The sequence below is a fragment of the Wickerhamomyces ciferrii genome, contig 00032, assembly GCF_000313485.1.
Source record: "Wickerhamomyces ciferrii WGS project CAIF00000000 data, strain NRRL Y-1031 F-60-10, contig 00032, whole genome shotgun sequence".
NCBI classification, from domain to species: Eukaryota; Fungi; Ascomycota; class Saccharomycetes; order Phaffomycetales; family Wickerhamomycetaceae; genus Hansenula; species Hansenula ciferrii.
The window spans coordinates 1-21,588 of NW_011887708.1; the positions used below are offsets into that span (position 1 = coordinate 1).

General features: G+C 30.5%; 9 protein-coding genes across 9 annotated transcripts; 8 read left to right on the forward strand and 1 right to left on the reverse strand.

Moving 5' to 3' along the window:
• Positions 1 to 627: 627 nt before the first annotated feature.
• Positions 628 to 2,163, forward strand: GIT1 (Git1p; the record flags this gene model as incomplete). The annotated part of the gene is made up of 1 exon (XM_011277834.1): positions 628 to 2,163. The coding sequence occupies one exon, from the start codon at positions 628 to 630 to the stop codon at positions 2,161 to 2,163; it is 1,536 nt and encodes a 511-aa protein (XP_011276136.1).
• A 273-nt stretch (positions 2,164 to 2,436) lies between these two features.
• BN7_1524 (endonuclease/exonuclease/phosphatase family protein) lies at positions 2,437 to 3,381 on the forward strand (the record flags this gene model as incomplete). The annotated part of the gene is made up of 1 exon (XM_011277835.1): positions 2,437 to 3,381. One exon carries the CDS (start codon positions 2,437 to 2,439, stop codon positions 3,379 to 3,381), a length of 945 nt encoding a protein of 314 aa, XP_011276137.1.
• Positions 3,382 to 3,809: 428 nt separating this feature from the next.
• Positions 3,810 to 4,661, forward strand: BN7_1525 (uncharacterized protein; the record flags this gene model as incomplete). Its single annotated transcript, XM_011277836.1, has 1 exon — positions 3,810 to 4,661. The coding sequence occupies one exon, from the start codon at positions 3,810 to 3,812 to the stop codon at positions 4,659 to 4,661; it is 852 nt and encodes a 283-aa protein (XP_011276138.1).
• Positions 4,662 to 4,901: 240 nt separating this feature from the next.
• On the forward strand, positions 4,902 to 6,094 carry BN7_1526 (uncharacterized protein; the record flags this gene model as incomplete). The annotated part of the gene is made up of 2 exons (XM_011277837.1): positions 4,902 to 4,980; positions 5,073 to 6,094. 2 exons carry the CDS (start codon positions 4,902 to 4,904, stop codon positions 6,092 to 6,094), a joined length of 1,101 nt encoding a protein of 366 aa, XP_011276139.1.
• Positions 6,095 to 6,298: 204 nt separating this feature from the next.
• BN7_1527 (Smr domain-containing protein) lies at positions 6,299 to 7,120 on the reverse strand (the record flags this gene model as incomplete). The annotated part of the gene is made up of 1 exon (XM_011277838.1): positions 6,299 to 7,120. The coding sequence occupies one exon, from the start codon at positions 7,118 to 7,120 to the stop codon at positions 6,299 to 6,301; it is 822 nt and encodes a 273-aa protein (XP_011276140.1).
• Positions 7,121 to 7,538: 418 nt separating this feature from the next.
• On the forward strand, positions 7,539 to 9,068 carry BN7_1528 (60S ribosomal protein uL30; the record flags this gene model as incomplete). Its single annotated transcript, XM_011277839.1, has 3 exons — positions 7,539 to 7,561; positions 8,120 to 8,228; positions 8,439 to 9,068. The coding sequence occupies 3 exons, from the start codon at positions 7,539 to 7,541 to the stop codon at positions 9,066 to 9,068; spliced, it is 762 nt and encodes a 253-aa protein (XP_011276141.1).
• A 2,520-nt stretch (positions 9,069 to 11,588) lies between these two features.
• PHO84 (phosphate transporter PHO84) lies at positions 11,589 to 13,298 on the forward strand (the record flags this gene model as incomplete). Its single annotated transcript, XM_011277840.1, has 1 exon — positions 11,589 to 13,298. The coding sequence occupies one exon, from the start codon at positions 11,589 to 11,591 to the stop codon at positions 13,296 to 13,298; it is 1,710 nt and encodes a 569-aa protein (XP_011276142.1).
• Positions 13,299 to 15,580: 2,282 nt separating this feature from the next.
• Positions 15,581 to 16,540, forward strand: AGP10 (General amino acid permease; the record flags this gene model as incomplete). The annotated part of the gene is made up of 1 exon (XM_011277841.1): positions 15,581 to 16,540. The coding sequence occupies one exon, from the start codon at positions 15,581 to 15,583 to the stop codon at positions 16,538 to 16,540; it is 960 nt and encodes a 319-aa protein (XP_011276143.1).
• A 976-nt stretch (positions 16,541 to 17,516) lies between these two features.
• Positions 17,517 to 19,238, forward strand: BN7_1531 (High-affinity glutamine permease; the record flags this gene model as incomplete). The annotated part of the gene is made up of 1 exon (XM_011277842.1): positions 17,517 to 19,238. One exon carries the CDS (start codon positions 17,517 to 17,519, stop codon positions 19,236 to 19,238), a length of 1,722 nt encoding a protein of 573 aa, XP_011276144.1.
• Between the last annotated feature and the right edge of the window lie 2,350 nt (positions 19,239 to 21,588).

A 21,588-nucleotide genomic window follows, 5' to 3' on the forward strand; every position in this document is an offset into this window, starting at 1 on the left:
TTTTTAGTCTTCCCAGCTAGCCTCAGCAAAAAATGCATTTTTCTCCCTCAAAAAAATCTACATTTTTTACGGCCACGACTTTTTTCAATTTTAGGGGCACGCCCCATACAAAAAAATTTAGCTTCTCGTTAATGGTGGTACTAGTGTTCATTTTGGGACTCTTGAAGGAGGAGAAGTAATGATTATGAATTATGAATACCACTTTTTAGTAATGTCATGTTAGATTGTTAGACTGTGAAGAGAATACGGTTGATCATATTGCTGAACAAAGGTACCAAATAATTATGGATTAATGGGATTTGAAATTCTATTTAACCATGTTTTTGAAACATGATCGATAATGAATGATCGCACGAGTTTAATTAAATTGTTGATTGGAATAAAGACACCAGTATGTGCAACAAATTTGCTGCATTTCGTCTAGTAAGTTGAAGCTCTATTTATGTGTCGTATATTTACAACGTGTTGAAGATCTTAAATATTCGATTGGAAATTTGAATAAAGGATACGAAGTTGAAATTTAGTATGAATATTTAAAGTATCTCAAATCATCTCATGTTGATCTTCATCTACTTTTCCTAAACAAACTATAATTACCATTATCTACGTTAAACCTTGATCTACATCATGTCAAATCAACAAGAAGTTATTGAACAACAAATCAATACTAAAATTGAAATTGATAATCCAAATGGTCATCAAATTAAATATGATGGTGAAGCAAGATTAAACAGATATGCTAAAAAAAAATCAATATCTGATATCTTCACAGTTATTGCTTCAGGTGTTGCATTAATCTCTGATGGTTATCAAAATAATTTAATGACAATGTTAAATGCCTTATTTGCTCAACAATACGCAAAAGCATATACTGGTGATATGAAAACCGCTGTATCAAATGCTCTTTTAGTTGGTGAAATCTTGGGTCAATTTGGTATTGGTATTACATGTGATTATATGGGTAGAAAAGCTGCAATTGTTTGGACTACAGTTATGATTGTTATTGGTTCAATCATGGCAACTGCAGCTAATGGTGTTACACATACTGGGATGTTTTGGATGCTTGTTGTTTCAAGAGGTTTAATTGGTGTTGGTGTTGGTGGTGAATATAGTGCATGTTCAAGTGCAACTTCTGAAGCTGCTAATGAAACTACAAAGAAAAGGGGTAGAATTTTTTGTCTTGTTACAAATTTACCATTATCATTAGGTGGTCCTTTTGCTATTATTGTGTTTTTGATTGTTTTGAGTGCTGCGGGGGTTAAACATTTAGAAGTTGTTTGGAGGGTTTGTTTTGGGTTAGGTATTATTTGGCCAGTTAGTATTTTCTATTTTAGATACAAGATGGCTGCATCACATTTATATAAAACTTCAGCAATGAAGAAAAATGTTCCATATTTATTAGTTTTAAAATATTATTGGCCAAGATTATTAGGTACTTGTGGTTGTTGGTTTATTTATGATTTTGTTACTTTCCCAAATGGTATTTTTTCATCAACAATTATTGCAAGTGTTTTAGATGATACAAAAGATTTGAAAAAAGTTGCAGAATGGACTTTATTATTAACAATTATCGCATTACCAGGTGTTATTCTTGGTGCATTAGTTGTTGATAAATGGGGTAGAAAATATTGTTTAATGGTTGGGTTTTCAGGTTATTTAGTTATTGGTTTAGTTATTGGATGTGCTTATAACAAGATCAAGGAAATTACACCATTATTTATTATCTTTTATGGTATTTTTAATAGTTTTGGTAATTTTGGTCCTGGTAATTGTATGGGTTTAACATCATCTGAAAGTTATGCTACACCGGTTCGTGGTACTTTATATGGTATTTCAGCTGCAATGGGTAAAGTTGGTGCTGCAGTTGGTACACAATGTTTCACCAAGATTCAAGAAAACTTGGGTAAACAATGGACTTTTATCATTGCTGCTATATTGGGTTCTGTTGGTGTTGTATTAGCATTTTTCACAATTCCACATTTAAAAGAAGATGATTTATTAATGGAAGATATCTTGTTTGAAAAATACTTGAGAGAAAATGGTTATAAAGGACAAATTGGTTTACAAGATGGATCTTCAACTACTGATGATTATAGTTCTGTGGAAAGAATCACTATTGATGAACCATTAAAGAATGATGATTCTCGTAAAACATCAATTTGAGTACCTTTATAACTCAGTTTTTGCTAGTTTTATTCCACTTTTGTTTCATTTTTAATAAAAAATTCGTTTTAATTTCAATCATTTGATCTTTGAATCTTGTAGTCTAATTTAATTGATCTTTGAATTGATTTTATGGTATAAGCCATGTCGGTTATATTGGGAATCGCGGTTTCACGCGAATTTATTATATAACAAAAGAAGTATCGCCTCCCTATATCAGTAACCAAATTTGCTATCAACGTCAATCAATTAACCACAATTCATTCCCTTAAGATGGTCAACGAAAGATCACCTTTAATGAATTCAAATTCGTTCAACAAGAACATCAAATTCCTGTTAATCACTGCGTTAGTCCTACTAGTTACAAGACAATTATTCTTCATGTCAGAACCAGCAGGAAAAGAAGTTAATTTTAAAATCTATAATCAAAATATTCGTTATGATAATAAAAATGCTGATGGCAAGGGTGAAAAACCATGGAATATTAGAAAAGTAGAAATTGCTAAATCTATTCAATACAATAGTTTTAATACAAAGACTATTATAACATTACAAGAAGTTTTGAAAAATCAATTGGATGATTTATTAAAATTATTGAATGAAGGTACTGAAAAGGAAGGATTAGAACCAAAATGGACTTATTATGGTGTTGGTAGATCTGACTGTAAGACTAATGGTGAATATTCACCAATTATATATAACAAGGAAGATTTTAAACTATTGGATTCTTCAACTTTTTGGTTAAGTGAAACTCCAAATGTTCCAGGTTCAATCGGTTGGGATGCAAATCAAGAACGTATTGTTACATGGGCTCATTTAAAACCTCAATGGGGTGAAGCTATAAATATTTTTAATACTCATTTGGATCACTTGGGTAAAAAATCTCGTGAAGAATCTGTTAAATTAATTGCAAATAAAACAAGATCTTATAATGAAGATATAAGTTTTATCACTGGTGATTTTAATTCAGAACCAAATGAAGAAGCTTATCAAACTTTACAAAAGATTTTCAAAGATTCAAGATTACATAACGATGTTAAATATGGATTTGATAATACATTTACTGGGTTTGATTCTAAATCAAGACATAAAGTTATTGATTATGTCTTTATTGATCCAAGATTAGATAGTGTCAAGGGATTTGGAGTTTTAGATAATCATTTTGATGGAATTTATTCAAGTGATCATAGACCTGTTGTTGTTGAAATCACTGTTTGAACTTTGAACCTTTGAACCCACTTATGAATTAACGTTTTTATAAAAATTTACGAGATATACTACTTTTTTTAGTTCTCGGGTTGTAGATATCACCGATATATCAGATATGGAGATGAACATTATTAAACAATCAGATATGACTGAGCCCTCATAACATGGTACCTCAGTATCCAAGCACTAGAGGCTAAATCACATCGGTTAAGTATCAATTGATTCTCTATATAGTTTCTCGTTTTTCTTGAGTTTCATTAGCTATTATGTCAACCCCGTTAACTTCGACTTTAGGTAAACACCCATTAATGCATCACACCAAATTTTGACTTTAAAACCCAAGAAAAACTTTGAATTTATATAAACAATAAGAAAGTATTTGGAACTTGATCTTTTATCATGTATTATACTATGTAGATATCATCAAGTCATTCGTTATGTTACTTTCCACTCTTTTAACAACAAGTTTTTTCACTTTAATCAGTGCAAAAGCAAGTGCTTTACCAGATGCACATGCTTTAGGTTGGGCTAAAGCAAATCCTCAAGCTGAAGCTGCTGCTCAAGCCTATGCTGATGCTTATGCTGAAGCCATTGCTTTAGCTCATCCAGATCCTCAAGCTTATGCCCTAGCTGCTAGTGCTGATGATTGTGCCTCATTAGGATGTCATGCTGCTTGTGGTTATTTAATCTTGGATGGTGCTGCATGTTCACAAAATGAAACTGATCAATATTCAGGTCCTTATAATGAAACTTGTCTTTGTTCTGAGGATAGTCATTTCATGGATAGATATCCTGGTTGTATGGAATGTGGTTGGACTTTATGGAAATATTATGGTCCTTATGTTACTCAGGCTTTAGAAGCTTGTTCCACATTATCAACAGAACCAACTGGTACCTTAAGATGTTCCACTACTTTAAGTGAAAGTTATACTAAGGATGCTAATGCGGGTTGTGCTTATGGTGGTTCTTGTGTTACTTCAAGTTCAGAATCTGGAAACAATGCTACTGCTACTGGTATTGTTTCTTCAAATAATGGTACTTCAAATGGTACAAATTCTAATGGAGGTTCTAGTTTGACTTCAAGTGGAGGTGCAAGATCATCAGATGCTTCAGCTTCAGCCTCTAATTCAGGTCCAGAATCATCAGGCTCATCTGGTTCAAGTGCCTCTGGTTCAAGTGATTCATCAGCTTCTAGTTCTTCAGGTTCTTCATCAGCTTCAAATGGTGCACCAATCTTAGTTGCTGGTACTTCAATCTTTGGTGGTTTATTGGTCGCTCTTTTGATCTAGAATAAGCCGAACTGTATAGAACCATAAAACAATACCATTTTTAAATAATCACTTTTAATAAGTTCCAATTTTTTCTTGTTTTTTATTAAAATTTTGTAAATTGAATGTGTCAAAAATGTTTGTTTATATGGTAAATTTTCGCGACCATCTGTTCATATATATTGTTTACGCGTTTTGAAATATATGAAACAAAACATAAACAAGAACGACAACCGCTAATACTGAGAGCTAACAAAGACAATGTCTGATAGATCGGATGCCACTATTGTGCTGGACCTCGCATGGAGACAGATTGATAAAAAGAACGAAGGATTTGTGAGTATTTCTGGTTGTTTTGGATATATGATTTTTATATACTAACAGTGATTCAGATCTATGGAAGAGATTTCAATCTGTTATTTGATGCTATAGATTCTCTTTTGAATGCCAAAATATTGAATTCATCAGGTCGTACCATTGTCAAAGATTTTAGTAAGACAGAACCACATCATAAGATTAATAAATCTGCTTTCAAATCATTATTTAATTCATTATTGGGGACTTCTTTTAATAATGCACTAGAAGCTATAACTTATGATAAAACTTTATTGGAATTAGAAAAAGGTGATGTTTCAATATTACCAGATATTCCTGTATTAACTTCAACTCCTGTTAAAAAAGAACCAGAGGACAAATTCAAGCCAAATTTCAAGACTGAATATTCAAAATTGAAAAAATTACATGATAATAGTGAAGATGAAATTAAATTTAGAGATGAATATATTGAAAAATTAGAAAAAAGGGAAATTGAATCAGAAGATTCCACAGTGAAATTAAGATCTCTTGTGAAGAAGATCTCAAATTTAGAAAATGAAATTACTTATAGAGATGAATTAATTATTAAATTCCAAAATGAATTAATTAATGAACAAGAAAAGCATAAAAAATCTCAAAATGTTATAAAACTTATGGAGAATGAAATTAAAGAACTTCGAAACTCTTCAAAATCGAGTGATCCTTCTTCCTCCTCATCATCATCATCATCATCATCATCAAATTCCAAAATATTTATTAATGCCCTACAAGAACGAATTTCTAAACAACAAATTGCTATAAATCATCTAAAATCAACACTTCAATCTAAATCAGAAATCATTACAAAAACACCAATAATATTTTCCACTCCGAACAATACCTCCAAACCAGAACAAATGGAAGGATTATCCAAAATATGGAGATTGGTATCATACTTATTAATCATATGGTTAACTATATATACATTCATCAACCTATACTTCACAGGAGATCCATGGTATAAAGATTCATTTTTAGAAAAATATTTAGAACCAATTATATTAGAATCTCAAGTATTAAATTGGGATAATTTATTAAATATAAAACCTAATTTAAATGATGAAGATTTAAAAATAATGGAAATTTTTGAAATATTATAATACAATATTATTAAAATTAAACAAATTGGGGTGTTATATAGTTATACATGAGGAAGACAAAAAAACGAAAAAAAGCATGAAAGGGACTCTAGATTTTATAAAAACTTTGCTTTTAATAATATATTTAATGAATTATGTTGAAATTAGAATTGAACTTTTGGAATATTGTAGTATTAATAGTATTAGAAGATTGATTGATTATGGTTATTTATTAACAAATTGACAGATTAAACCAAAAACAGCCTTTGCAATCTTGACATAAAGACCATTATTATTATTATTATTATTATTATTGTTATTGTTGTTGTTATAGTTTTGATTTTGTTGTTGATAACCACCTTGGTTGAAATTATTATTATTGTTATTATATTGTTGTTGATATTGTGGTTGTTGTTGTGGATGATACGCATTTTGTGGTTTATTTGGTTGTTGATCAACTCCTGCACTAACTTGTTGAGCAGAAATTGGTTCAATATTTGTCCAACTTGAAGGCAATCTTGCACCTTGTAATTCAATAACTAACACACCAGTGTTTTTTTGATCAATATAATTTTCAAAACCAGCTTCATCACATAATTCTTCAATTGCAGGTTTTAATTTTGCAACACCATTTTTGGAATGTAAACCTTTACCTACAATAACTTCTAATTTAGATTCATGTCTTTGAACACCTGCCACGATTCTTCTTTTTAAAATCCATTGAGCTTCTTTAACAAATAATCCATGTAAATCAATTTCATCACCATCACTATCAGCATTATTAGCTAAAAATACATATTCAGCAGCTTGGAAATTATATTTATCAGCAATATCAACTTGTTTTTTAGCAGCTTCTGATAATTCATGAGCTTTTTGTTTATCTCCAGATTTATAAGCTTGTTGAGATTGTGATGATAATTGTTGTTTCTTTTTAAATGCTTGATCAGCTAAATCACGAAGTTTTTTATATTCATTATCTGAAACATGATTATAATCACGTTCACCTCCATTTTGGAATCCTCTGTCTAAAGTAGCAGCAGCACTCATTCTTTATATGCTTCCCAATATATCTATCAAAACCTCCAAGTAATGTAAAGTTAAAATCTTATAAAAGGGTTTAATAATTCTCGAGAATATGCATTTCATAAATTTAATTTAGTACCTGAAATTCTGAAAAGTAAACAAATTGATAACGGCTGGCTGGTTTCTTTCCTTGGAAGCCCTAAACATAACTTCGCACGTGTGCTCATGTGACCATGTGAGCCCTATCATGTGATATATGACAATGGTGTTCTGATGCTAAAGTCACATAAAAACTACAGATTTTATAATTTTTTTTTATTTTCACAACTGGTGTTTGGATGGAGGTGTTGAAAAAATAAACATGTATAAAACTTGAAAAATTATTCTATTGAATTATACTTTACCTTTAATAATATATCATCAACATTAGTATCGATCCAAAATGGCTAAATCAACTCCAAAACAGTAAGTTATTACAACTATTTGATATAACAATTCATTGTTATTTTGATACTTTACCACTCAATGAAGAATGGAAATTTTTATGGATAATAGATATTGATATTCAATATTCTTGATTTCTTGAAAATTTCAAAATTCTACTAATCATCATGAATAATCTTGGTAAAACTTGGTTTTACTCTTGATATATCATGTGTTTTATACCTCATTACAATAACTTTTCATAGTTAGTTGTTTTCGAGTGTTATTCTCAACAATTTATCCCTCTGAATTTTTTTAAATTCAAGGATTTTGTTGTAAAGGCATGGATTTTCATAGGATTAACAATCAACCTTGAATACCAATCATGATTGTTTGATTACTAGATTTTCTCTGACCTTAAATTAGTTATAGGATTCAATATTGATTATTTCTATTGAAAAACTTGTCTAATCTTGTTTTTTCAATTTGAATAGATTTGAATCCCCACCTAACATTGAATGAGTGGTATCATTTCAATGAATTTTTACTATCATAAACAAACATTATTAAGTATTTGTATGCTAACTTTCTTTTCCTTAGAGTCATCACTGCTGAACAAATCTTAGTTCCAGAATCTCAATTAAAGAGATCAACTGCTGCTGCTAAATTATCTGAAAAAGCTGCTGCTGAAAAAATTGCTCGTAAACAAGTATGTTGAACTCAACCTTTTCTATATTTTGACAAGAGAAATTTTTAAATAATTCATTGTGATGAAGACCTACCATTTTTAATCGACTAGCTACGGCTATGATGTCTGTTTAGTTAACCATCTTTCGGGACTGAAACGGATAAAATAAAATTTTCTCTTGATCAAACAAACTCTACTTTGATCTAAAGTTACTAACAAGTTTATCAATAGGCTAACAAAGAAAAACGTGAAGCTTTATTAAAGAGAACTGCTGCTTACCATCAAGAATACGTTGATGCTGAACGTGCTGTTATCAATGCTAAACGTGAAGCTAAAGCCGCTGGTTCATACTATGTTGAAGCTCAACATAAATTAGTTTTCGTTGTTAGAATTAAAGGTATTAACAAAATTCCACCAAAACCAAGAAAAGTTTTACAATTATTAAGATTATTACAAATCAATGCTGGTGTTTTCGTTAGATTAACTAAAGCTACTGCTGAATTATTAAGATTAGTTGAACCATACGTTGCTTATGGTTATCCAAACTTATCAACCACTAGACAATTAATCTACAAACGTGGTTATGGTAAAATCAACAAACAAAGAATCCCATTATCTGACAATGCTATCATTGAAGCTTCATTAGGTAAATATGGTATTGCTTCAATTGAAGATTTAATCCATGAAATTTACACTGTTGGTCCAAATTTCAAACAAGCTAACAACTTTTTATGGCCATTCAAATTATCCAATCCATCAGGTGGTTGGGGTGTTCCAAGAAAATTCATTCATTTCATTGAAGGTGGTTCTACTGGTAACAGAGAGGAATTCATCAATGCTTTAATCAAAAAACAATTATAAGTTGTTTAAATATTAAGGTGTTTGAATGTTTATTTTCTTTTAATGTTTTAAATCAAGTTTAATTTAAGTAAAATGTTGTATATTTATTAAAAAGAACTTTTATTTACTTGGTTTTTTTATGTGGATTTTTTAATTTTTTGTATATTAATATGGTTTAACGGGTTTATAATTTGGAAATTGCATTGATTGTAAGTGTTTTATAACTCGATTAAACCATGTTTACTGCGGTGTAAATTGTGTACTTTTCTACCTATAGAAGTTATCATAGTCTTTTGTTAAATTCGCGGGTTAATTTACTGATACTAAAACTCATACACTATTTCAATGAAACATCAACAAATTATTCAAACGTAATTCTTCGACAAATTAATTAGCTGTTTTATGAAATGGTTTGTGCTACATACAATGATTGGTACTTCAAGGATTGAGTCCTTTTAGTATATTATAAGAATTCAATTGGTATGACTCAACTTCAAAAAGTATTCAACGATTCAAAACAATTAATTTTTTATTTGATAAAGAAAATGAAGAATTAGCCGCTGAATATAATAAGAGATCCTTCTCCTAAAAATTGAACATGATCATGGAACTGGATATCATATTGCAGGAAATTATGCTGTTAGCTGCCTTCTTTGGTTTTATGGGTTGAAGCTTTTGATGTTGAAGAACTGTTGGTAGATTTAGTTGTGTTGATATTGGATAATGATTAAATATTGATATTTTGATGAATGGAAAAACTAGATGATAAAGAAACCAAAATGATATGGTATTGGTGCTTAATTGAATTTATATTGCATGGTTTAAAAGTAACACCTCTGAATGTTGTAAGGAGTTTGAAGCCTTTTGTTTGGTTTGAATATAATGCAAAATGGTATAAGTTATGATTTGTTAATTGGATACAAGTACCTTTGTGAAATTAAAATACAAATAATTTTGAAGTTTTTTTTAGGTATATTGATTGTTATATATTGGTATGAGTTACTGCTTAAACGAAGTGTTGTTTTCTTTCAGAACTTTATAAGTTTCAATCAGATCATATTATAAGGCATTTTGATAATCAAAGGATTGATTAACAAGAATGATAAACATATCCTCAAGGCTAAAATATTAATGTTATAATTTTGTGATATTGAACAGATTAATAGTAGTGATCTAAATTGAATATACCCTGATTGAATATGGATTTTAATGCCAAACAACAAAAAGATATAATCCACAAGATCAACAAATCCATTCAAAAGAAACGGTTTTATATGTAAAGAAGAATAAGAATCAATAGATGTACTAATACGAAATACCGTTATTATACGAAACATGTGATTAGCATATAACTTTTGCAAAGATTTACCGATCGTTAATGTAACATGTGGTTAACCATTAATTCAAATCAAATTTTCCATTATAATCAAGGGTTGCAAAGAAGTTTAATCATCAAAAAGAAATCAGATCATGGCATTAATGGAAGAAAAGATTTGAATAAAGTTTATGAACATATGCTTATTATTACATGTAATTATGATTGTATTGGATGGATTGACAAGCCATCAGAATCATAATGTTTGAAACGTTTTCAATGGTTGTAAAAGGAAAATGGTTGTCTTTATCCGGTGAACAACGAACGTGTGAAATAATGAAATAATCTACGATCGATCAGCATGGTGAGTAAGGTACGCTATATGCCCATACTCTTAAATTGGTGCTGTACTATAATCATTGATGTATAATCTTAATATTACTACACTAGTACTACCAAGATACCAAGAAGTGTCAAAGTAATTAAGCACCAAGAGTCCAATAGTATTCCAATTTCCTATGTCTAACGATGATTACTTGATAACTACTCTTGATGCTCAACGGACCCTTACAACTTGCAACTTGCAACAAATCAATTAAAACTCGTAAAGAATATTGTTCAAGTTCAAATCCACGTGTTTCAATTTAAATTCCCATTTCCATCAAAACGTGCTCGAATTCGGTTTTTTGTCTTGTGAGCCCAGAGTTGAAAATGAAAAAATTAAGAGCGGTACAAAAATTACTTAGCATTTAAGCCAAAACCAAGACTAAACCAAGCCATTAAGAAACGGTAACGGTAATTAAAAAGTATGATCAAGGGGCAATGAATAGGTAGAGAACCTATATCTTAATGGCTCAAAAGTTAAAACTAGTTCAATCAGAGTTTTCCCTGGAGTTCTTTTGCTTTTCAATTAATGGGGAATTGACAGTATTAGATTGTGTGTCTCTAGCTTAATCTATCCCACGTGCATACAATCTAATATGCAACCAATATTCAAACAACAAAAATAATAGTAAATGGCTGTTGAACGGTTATTTCTTTTACTCAAATTTAATACTCGTGCTTTATGACTGCCTGATGCCCAGAAAATTATTGACGGCCTTTTGATATTTTCAATCTATTATAAAAGAATTTTAATATCCATAGATTTACAATGTTTGAATATATTACTCTTCTTTATCATTATAGATCCCAAATAGCTAATACAAAACATATATAACATTAATATGTCTGCTGAAAAGAATCCTGCTGAAGCTAATGTCAAGACTGCTGGTGGTAACGCAGCTTTCCACAATTATTTAAATGATTTCAGTCATATTGATGATCCTTTAGAAAGAAGAAGATTAGCTTTGGAAAAAATTGATCAAGCTTCATTTGGTTGGTATCATATTCGTGCAATTACTGTTGCAGGTGTTGGTTTCCTTACAGATGCTTATGATATTTTTGCTATTAATTTAGGTCTTGCTATGATTGCTTATGTTTATTGGGGTGGTTCAATTCCTTCATCAACTTCAACTTTATTAAAAGTTTCAACTTCTGTTGGTACTGTTATTGGTCAATTAGGTTTTGGATTTTTAGCTGATGTTGTTGGTCGTAAAAAAATTTATGGTTTAGAATTAATTATTATGATTGCTGCTACTATTGCTCAATGTGTTATTGGTACTTCTCCAGCTATTAATTTTACTGCTATTATGACTTTTTTCAGAATTATTCAAGGTATTGGTATTGGTGGTGATTATCCAATGTCTTCAGTTATTTCATCAGAATTCGCTACAACAAAATGGAGAGGTGCTATTATGGGTGCAGTTTTCGCTAATCAAGGTTGGGGTCAATTATGTGCTGGTTTAGTTGCATTAATTTGTGTTGCTGCTTATAAAGATGAATTAATTGTTGCAAATACTGCTAAAGAATGTACTGGTGATTGTATTAAAGCTTGTGATCAAATGTGGAGAATTTTAATTGGTCTTGGTTGTGTTCCAGGTGTTATCGCATTATATTATAGATTAACTATTCCAGAATCTCCAAGATATACTCTTGATGTTGAATATGATTTAGAAAAAGCTGCTGCTGATTCTGGTAAATTCTCTTCAGGTCAACATGGTAATGCTGATCAAGAAGCTGTTGAACAATTAAGAGTTACTGAACGTGTTACCGCTGAAGTTGTTCAACCACCAAAAGCTTCATTTAAAGATTTTACTACACATTTTGGTCAATGGAGACATTTCAAAATCTTATTAGGTACTGCTGGTTCATGGTTTATGTTGGATGTTGCTTATTATGGTTTAGGTTTAAACACTGCTACTATTTTACAAACTATTGGTTATGCATCATCTAAAAATGTTTATCATTCTTTATATAACTCTGCTGCTGGTAATTTAATTTTAATTTGTGCTGGTTCTATTCCAGGTTATTGGTTTTCTGTTGCCACTATTGATTTCATTGGTCGTAAACCAATTCAAATTGGTGGATTCTTTTTATTAACTGTTATCTTATGTATTATTGGTTTTGGTTATAACAAAGTTGGTGAACATGGATTATTAGGTCTTTATGTTATTGCACAATTTTTCCAAAATTTCGGTCCAAATACTACAACTTTTATTGTTCCAGGTGAATGTTATCCAACTAGATATAGATCAACTGCTCATGGTATTTCAGCTGCATGTGGTAAAGTTGGTGCTATTATTGCTCAAACCGCTTTAGGTACTTTAATTGATCATAATTGTGCTAGAGATGGTAAAAAGAAGAATTGTTGGTTACCTCATGTTATGGAAATTTTTGCATTATTTATGTTGGTTGGTTTATTTTTATCATTTTTAATTCCTGAAACTAAAAGAAAAACTTTAGAAGAAATTGCTGAAGAAGTTCATGGTGAAGTTGATCCATCAAAATTGAATAGAGCTGAAAAATATGAAAGTTCTGATGATCATATTGTTTAGATCTAGTTCTCTCAAAACATTACAAAATACAAAAGATCTTTGAAAGGTCTACTAATACAACATTATACATATACATAATTTGATTTTATATAAAGTTTAATCATTTCACTCTGGTTTTTAATAATTTAATGCGTTTTTATTTATGAATTTTATCATCATGTAGTTAAACTTCACCAGAATTAAAAGACTATTTTGGTCATTGATCAACTATCAGCTAATTGTTGTATTCAACCTTATACCATATTTATTGGTATGAGTATGAAGCTGCATGTATGGTTAGTGCTTTAGGTTTAAATATTTCATTAATGCCAGGAAAATGGGATAATTGGCAGGTAAAATTTTAACTAGACGTTGTATTTAAATGATAATTTATTGGTTATTATTGTTGTTTATGTACTGCAAATAAATTGATCACGTCTGCAAGGGAGATGCATGTAAAGTTGATTAATATCAGGTGAATTATAAGCTGATTTATTTATATATTAATATACTGGAAATTAGATTCATGAAGTTGAGCTTAATTGAAATAATTATAATGCAACACGTCGTGAAAAAACAGAAATTGATATAATTAAGCCATCTTAATATGGTTATAAAATTAGAATTTTAAACTTTAATCTTTTCTTAAGATTCATGTTCAACGCTTTTGTATACGATTAGTCTTACGAATATATATTACAGTCTATACATGCCAATATTGTAATTGATTAGATCAATTATAATCCCAAGCCCGATTTTATCTATATCTATAGTGATCGATCTTTCAAGAAGCTGTTATACTAGTAACGTCGATGCTATCAAACCCTTTTATAAGGAATTAATTAATTTGTTTTAATCTGTTACAATCATTTTTCACTCCACAACAAACGTGTCAAAACAATTTTATCAATGATCACCTTATCATATAATACCGTAATCCAACATTCATGAGTATCACCAATCACCAATCTATATTTTTGCCTAATCAGGTTCTTTTAAACCCTTTAATTTTTAAAAAGTCCCGTAATTGGACTTTGTGGTCTCGGAATGTCGGAATGTTGGATTATGATATTCTAGTCCGGGGTCTTGGAATTGTAGTCATCTTTTGGGGAAATCATTAAAACTTATACGTATAAAGTTATAAACAATGTTCATAACATGAAACTTGATCAGCTTGAAGTTTGGGGAAATGAATTGAAAATGATGATTCGTGTTAATGACGTATGCTTGAGATCTTGTGATTATTATATTAATTGTGTTACCATAGTTAAGTGTTCAGTGTTTTGAAATTTAGCCAATATATTATACGATCTTCAGTTACTTCAATAATTGAACAATGGTTTGATTGGGTATTATCAAAGCAATAATATACTGATAAACAATACTAAGCCAAAATGAGCAACACGTTTGGTTTCCTTTGACTTATCAATATCTACAAATCTTTTCTTGTCAAGCTTATATAAAAACATTGGATAACCAGCTTTGAATTTAGAGTTTAATGATTAAGTATATCATAATAAATAAAATCATATACGTATTGGATCATGAATAATCCATACATTTCAAATACCAATACTAATCAAATAATTGACATTGAGAAAAGAAAAAATCAAGATGAATCAAGTATAGCTTCATTAGCCGCTTTATCATCATCAGATAATAAAAATCAAATAGGTTCAATAACAACAATTCATACAACTCATAGAAGTTTAAATTCAAGAACAATAAATTAAATTGCAATTGGTGGATCTGTGGGTACTGCATTATTTGTATCTATAAGTGGTGCTTTATTAAATGGTGGTCCAGCAAATTTATTTATGGCCTTCACTATATGGTCTGGTGTAATATTTTGTGTTATTGCATCAATTGGTGAGATGGTTTGTTATTTACCAATAACTGCCCCTTTCATTCAAATGGCTGGACATTGTATTGATGAATCTTATGAACTTATCGTTGGGATGAATTATTGGTTAATGACTGGGATCTTGGTACCTTTTGAAATCACAGCAGTTAATTCAATGATTCATTTTTGGAGAGATGATTATTCACCTGTTATAACTTTTGTTTTACAAATTTTTTTATATTCATTATTAAATATATTTGCAGTTAAATATTTTGGTGAATGTGAATTTTGGTTATCCTTGGGGAAATTAATTTTAGCTATTGGATTATTATTCTTTACATTCATTACAATGGTTGGTGGTAATCCTCAGAATGATGCTTATGGATTTAGATATTGGCAAAATCCAGGTCCAATGGTTTAATATTTAACTAGTGGTACAACAGGTAGATTTCATGGATTCATGTCAGCTATGAATATGGCATGTTTAACAGTTTGTGGACCTGAATATTTAGCAATGGTTGCAGGTGAAACTGGTCAAGAAACTCGTAAAGTTTTATCAAAATCTTTCAAGACTGTTTTTTATAGATTAGCTGTTTTTTACGTATTAGGTTCATTATCAGTTGGTGTTGTTATTGCTTCAAATGATAAAACTTTAGTCAGGTTAGCTGCTGAAGGTGGTGGATCAAATGGTGCTTTTTTACCATATGTTATTGCAATGAATAATATGAAGATTAAAATCCTACCACATATTGTTAATGCTTTGTGTGTTACTTCAGCATTTTCTGCTGGGAATTCATATACTTTTTGTTCTACAAGATCATTATTAGCATTATCAAAAAATGGATTTGCACCAAAATTTTTACAATATTGTACCAAGAATGGTGTTCCTATATATTGTGTTGGTGTTACATTTTGCTTTGCGTTATTATCTTTATTACAATTAGGTGCATCAACTGGTAAAGTTCTTAGTTGGATAATAAATATTGTTGCAAGTGCACAAGTCTTGAATTATTGTATGATGTCTATAACATATTTGGGTTTTTGGAGAGCTTGTAAAGCACAAGGAATTGATAGATCAAAATTCAAATATAGATCTTGGTTTCAACCTTATACGGCAATATTTGGAATGATATTAACAGCATGTATGGTTGGTGCTATGGGATATATTTCATTAATGCCTGGAAGATGGGATATAAGTACTTTTTTAACAAGTTATTTGATGGTTTTATTAGATATTGTTGTTTATAGTGGTTATAAATTGATCAAGAGAACCAAGATGATTAAACCAGAAGAAGCTGATCTATTTACTGGACTAGATGAAGTTGAACAACATGAATTAGAATATTTAGAGCATCGTGAGAAATTAGGATTGGATTTGAATCCAAGTCTTTGGCAAAAAATATCTAATTGGCTTTTCTGACTTCTTTAGATTAATTCAATTAAAACTAATTAACTTTTTTCTTAATATACATTTTACTTATCAAGATAAACATCTTTTGGTACTTGTGAATAGGCTAAAAAGCTTAAAGTTCACACATGTTCAAGTGTAATTATATTATATGTACTGGAATATTATACGTTCGGAATACTATTACAACTGATATATATTATATAGCCTCTGTATCTAAACGCTTCCCTAAATGTCAAATATGTCCTGCATATCTTATCAGAAAGCAGCCTTATAGATAAACAAAGTACCTGAAAATTGATCAAAATTATGGATAAGGGTTTACATAAGCTGATACCATATTAAATTTACGCGGTGTCAACTTCAAGTTTACAAATTCTCATCTCTGAATCCTGATTCGCTGGGACTTTATATCAAGTACAAATCACAACCACGCATTTATACAGCAACACAACATTATCCAGAAGATTTCCATATCGGGTAAGCCATGGCACCATCAGCCTTCACGAATAACCATAAAATAAATGCTCATTACTTGACACACAACCCAGGATTACCATTGGCTGAACAGTGAACTATGAGTTTCCCTTTAGCAATGATGTAATATTTATCTTATCAAGCAGCATCATTTTCCAAAATTAAATTAAATCCCCAAATTTTCTGGACTAGCGCTAATTTGAGGGCTTATAATTTGAAGACTAGGCCGGGTCTGACGGAGTACTAAACTCTAATTGGTGCCTCAGCTAAAATTGTAAACAACCTGATACTGAGAATCTCATCATTATTATTACGAAACTATGTTGACGTTTTGAAGTAAGTGATCATCCATTAATTCCCATTTACGCCCTTCATCATGTTGGATATAAATATAAATACTCGCACAATTCCAGAGTTTCGGATTATTGCTCTTGGAACCCAAGAAACAAGAAAGTACATCTAAACAACTGAAAACTTAAAAGTATAAAACATATTATAACAATCCAACGTCATGTTCTCTTTCAATAGAAGACATGGGTCAAGTAATTCAAATTCTATTGATCTTGAAAAGGAAAAGAAACCAGAAGAGTTCAATGATCAATCCTTAAGAAATCTTAATTCATCAGATTCCCAAGGTGAAGAAGGTTCAGTCACTGCTATTCATACAACACATAGATCTTTGAATTCAAGAACTATAAATTTAATTGCAATTGGTGGGTCAGTTGGTACTGCTTTATTCGTTACTATATCTGGTGGGTTACTAAATGGTGGTCCAGCAAATTTATTCATAGCTTATACTATATGGTCATGTGTTATGTTTACTATTATTGCATCTATTGGTGAAATGGTTTGTTATTTACCTATAACTGCACCTTTTATTCAAATGGCTGGACGTTGTGTTGATGAAGCTTTTGAGGCTATCGTGGGGATGAATTATTGGTTAATGACTTCAATAAATATTGCTTTTGAAATCACTGCTGTTAATTCAATGATTAGTTTTTGGAGAGATGATTATTCACCAGCTATAACTTTTGTTTTACAAATTTTCATTTATACATTATTAAATGTCTTTGCTGTTAGATATTTTGGTGAATCTGAATTTTGGTTATCCTTGGGGAAATTGATCTTGGCTATCGGATTAATTCTTTTCACATTTGTCACTATGGTTGGTGGTAATCCACAACATGATGCCTACGGTTTCAGATATTGGAATAACCCAGGTCCAATGGTTGAATATTTAACTGGTGGTTCAATGGGTAGATTCCATGGGTTTATGGCTGCTATGAACAAGGCTGTTTTCACTTGTGTTGGTCCAGAATATCTTTGTATGGTTGCCGGTGAAACTGGTCAAGAAACTCGTAAAGTTTTAGCTAAATCTTTTAGAACTGTTTTCTATAGATTATTTGTGTTTTACGTTTTAGGTTCCCTTTGTGTTAGTGTTTTATTGGCTTCAAATGATGCAACTTTAGTTAAATTGGCTGAAACTAATGGTGGTTCAAATGGTGCATTTTCACCATATGTTATCGCAATGAATAATATGAAGATTAAAGTTTTACCACATATTGTTAATGCTCTTTGTGTCACATCAGCATTTTCTGCTGGTAATTCATATGTTTATTGCTCTTCAAGATCATTATTAGCACTTTCATATAATGGATTTGCACCAAAATTCTTACAATATTGTACCAAGAATGGTGTACCAATCTTTTGTATCGGAGTTTCATTCTGTTTTTCATTATTATCATTATTACAATTAGGTTCTTCATCAGGTAAAGCATTAACATGGATTGTTAATGTTACTGCATCTGCTCAAATTGCAAATTATTTCTTAATGAGTATCACATATATGGGTTTCTGGAGAGCTTGTCAAGCTCAAGGTGTTGATAAATCCACTTTTAGATATAGATCATGGTTTCAACCTTATACTATACTTATTGGTATGTTTTTAACACTTTGTATGGTTTGTGCATTTGGTTATATCGTCTTAATGCCTGGAAGATGGGATGTTGGTACTTTCTTGACAAGTTATTTGATGATTTTATTAGATGTTGTTGTTTTCATTGGTTATAAATTGATTAAGAGAACTAAATTTGTTAATCCAGCTGAAGCTGATATCTTTACAGGCATTGAAGAAGTTGAACAACATGAATTAAATTATTTAGAACAAAGAGAAAGATTAGGATTAGATGTCAATCCTTCTATATGGCAAAGAATCATGAACTGGATTTTCTGATTCTTCAATTGTATTATACAATGTTTTCAGTTCTTATATATATATATTATACACACATTTTTTAAGCATTTTATAGAGAATGGAAAAAGTTTATTTGTTATTTGAGATCTCATTATTGTAGATACAGTATACCATAGTCTCTAACTGGTCATCTAGTGTTAATAACCGCTGAATTATAAAGACTCCAAAGATCAAGACTTGAAAATAATTTAATATCGCCAATATTTGATCATCTATCTCGCCGTGACATCGGTATTTTCCAGATCACATATCTCAATAACCTAATTATAAGGTTGATCTTAATACTTGATTTTGATTTGTTGATGCTGAAACTGTAGAATATCAGAATAAGAATGATTTGAATAACTTGATTCCCCTGAACATCATTATCAAAATCATCAACATTTAAGTTTGATTCTTTGAACTCATCAATAGTAATGGTGGACCGTAAAAGTGATTAGCTTATCAATGATCGGAAATTTGATAGATCTCCGAAACAAAATTACTGGATTTTTGATTCACCGTAACCAATTTAAACTCCCAATATCAATCATAGAATCATGTTTCTGTAATATCCTAAGTTTTGAGGTATCATTATGTCCATTATTCTATTTGAAAGTTCCAGTATATGAATGATTTAGAGATAACCCAATTGATCTTCTAAAAAGTTTTGAATTTTGACAGCTCTTCAGATACCAAAACAAGATCTCTTTGTTAGTTTCCATTAATTTAACTCAATCAAAAGAAGAGAATTACCTAAAACAAATAAATAACCCTAAAGTAACCCTATTGTTAATTGATCTCTATTAGTTACCTATAACTCATAACAAAGTTAAATTGTGATTGTAATGCGTACCTTGCTCATAATAACCGAAATTTGTAGGTTCATCAGCCAAACGTACTGATCATCATTAATTCAACCTTACCTTTAATCAAAAGTCATAGATCAACATCAATCTATATTAGATTACTCGATATCTGGTATGGTACTTAAATTTCCGATCAGATTAACGTAAAGCATTGTTGTGTATGGAGCATAAATATCCGGAATCAAATCAATGGTACACAATGTACAGCTGTTGGATCAAGATCATCTGAATAAAAAGAAATATAACATAAACTGTTTAAGCCTATTTGGTCTTTTGTTCATATGAAAACTTATCAGTTTGATTTTTTGATCGTTGATAAGATTTTTAATATCAATTTATCTAGTCTCAAGTATTCGCGAAGGCTAGAGACTGGAAGTGATAAATACGTCGAGGAAAATTTGGATTTCAATGCTACATGAGCAAACTATATAATGCATAGAGTTTAGAGCATAATTGTGGGATTTGATATAATTTATGAGCTTAAGATGTTGTTGAACCACGAGTCACTACCTAGTACCTACTACGTAAGTCATACAATCAGTTCATAACTGCGGTCCACAAGTAAATTGACATGCATAATAGATTAAACATTTTCAAGTTCTAGGCTTCTCGACTTCCAAAAGAGGAAACATGTGGGCAAATTTACTGTATAACTATATTCGCAAGCAAAAAAAGAAGTTGAGGATCAAATATTATTGGATGGGAATGAACGTGGTTTCTTATGCGTACAGATGTCAAGACAAGTTTAAATATGGCTTTAAACAATTTATGAGATAGCATTGGTACACGACAAGTTGTTGATTGATTTAGGGTAATTTATAGCAACGTAGTTCTAAGTTATGATGGTAAACACCTCAATCAAATAACTTGAACAGGTCAATATTAGGAGTTTCCTTAACTAAAATTGATTCAAGATAAAGTTGCTTACGTGGTGATCTAGTGATATATAGAACAACTTTATGCTCGGCGTTCTGACTTAAACATTTTATTTTGAGTAACGCGGTTGCTTAGCTAGTGCTTTTGTAATTAGAGACATCTAGATTTCTTGATATAGGTAATCTAAGTTCACCATAATTAAACGTTGTCAATATATTAAGAGACCTGGTTACTAAATTTACAACAATACACTAAAAGATTCAACACCAGACTTATACGTGTCAAAATCTCAGCAACTACTTCATGAAACATTAGATGACATGATCGAGTCATTAACTAATAAAACATGATCATTTGAATTTCATAACACGATTATAATAGCCTAATTAAGAGTTGATAGAAAAAAAACATCGCCATAGGAAACTGACCATGCATTAGTTTACTCGTATAGGAAGTTTGTGTGGAGTCATGGAAATCCCAATAGAAACCATTTTTGGTTAAGCCAGCACTGTTCTTTGTTTTTTTATGCTGCGCTGCACAAATCGTAAAATTCTCGGAATATTCCAGTTTGCATAATTCTCTTTCTTCAATTTTGATAAATATGT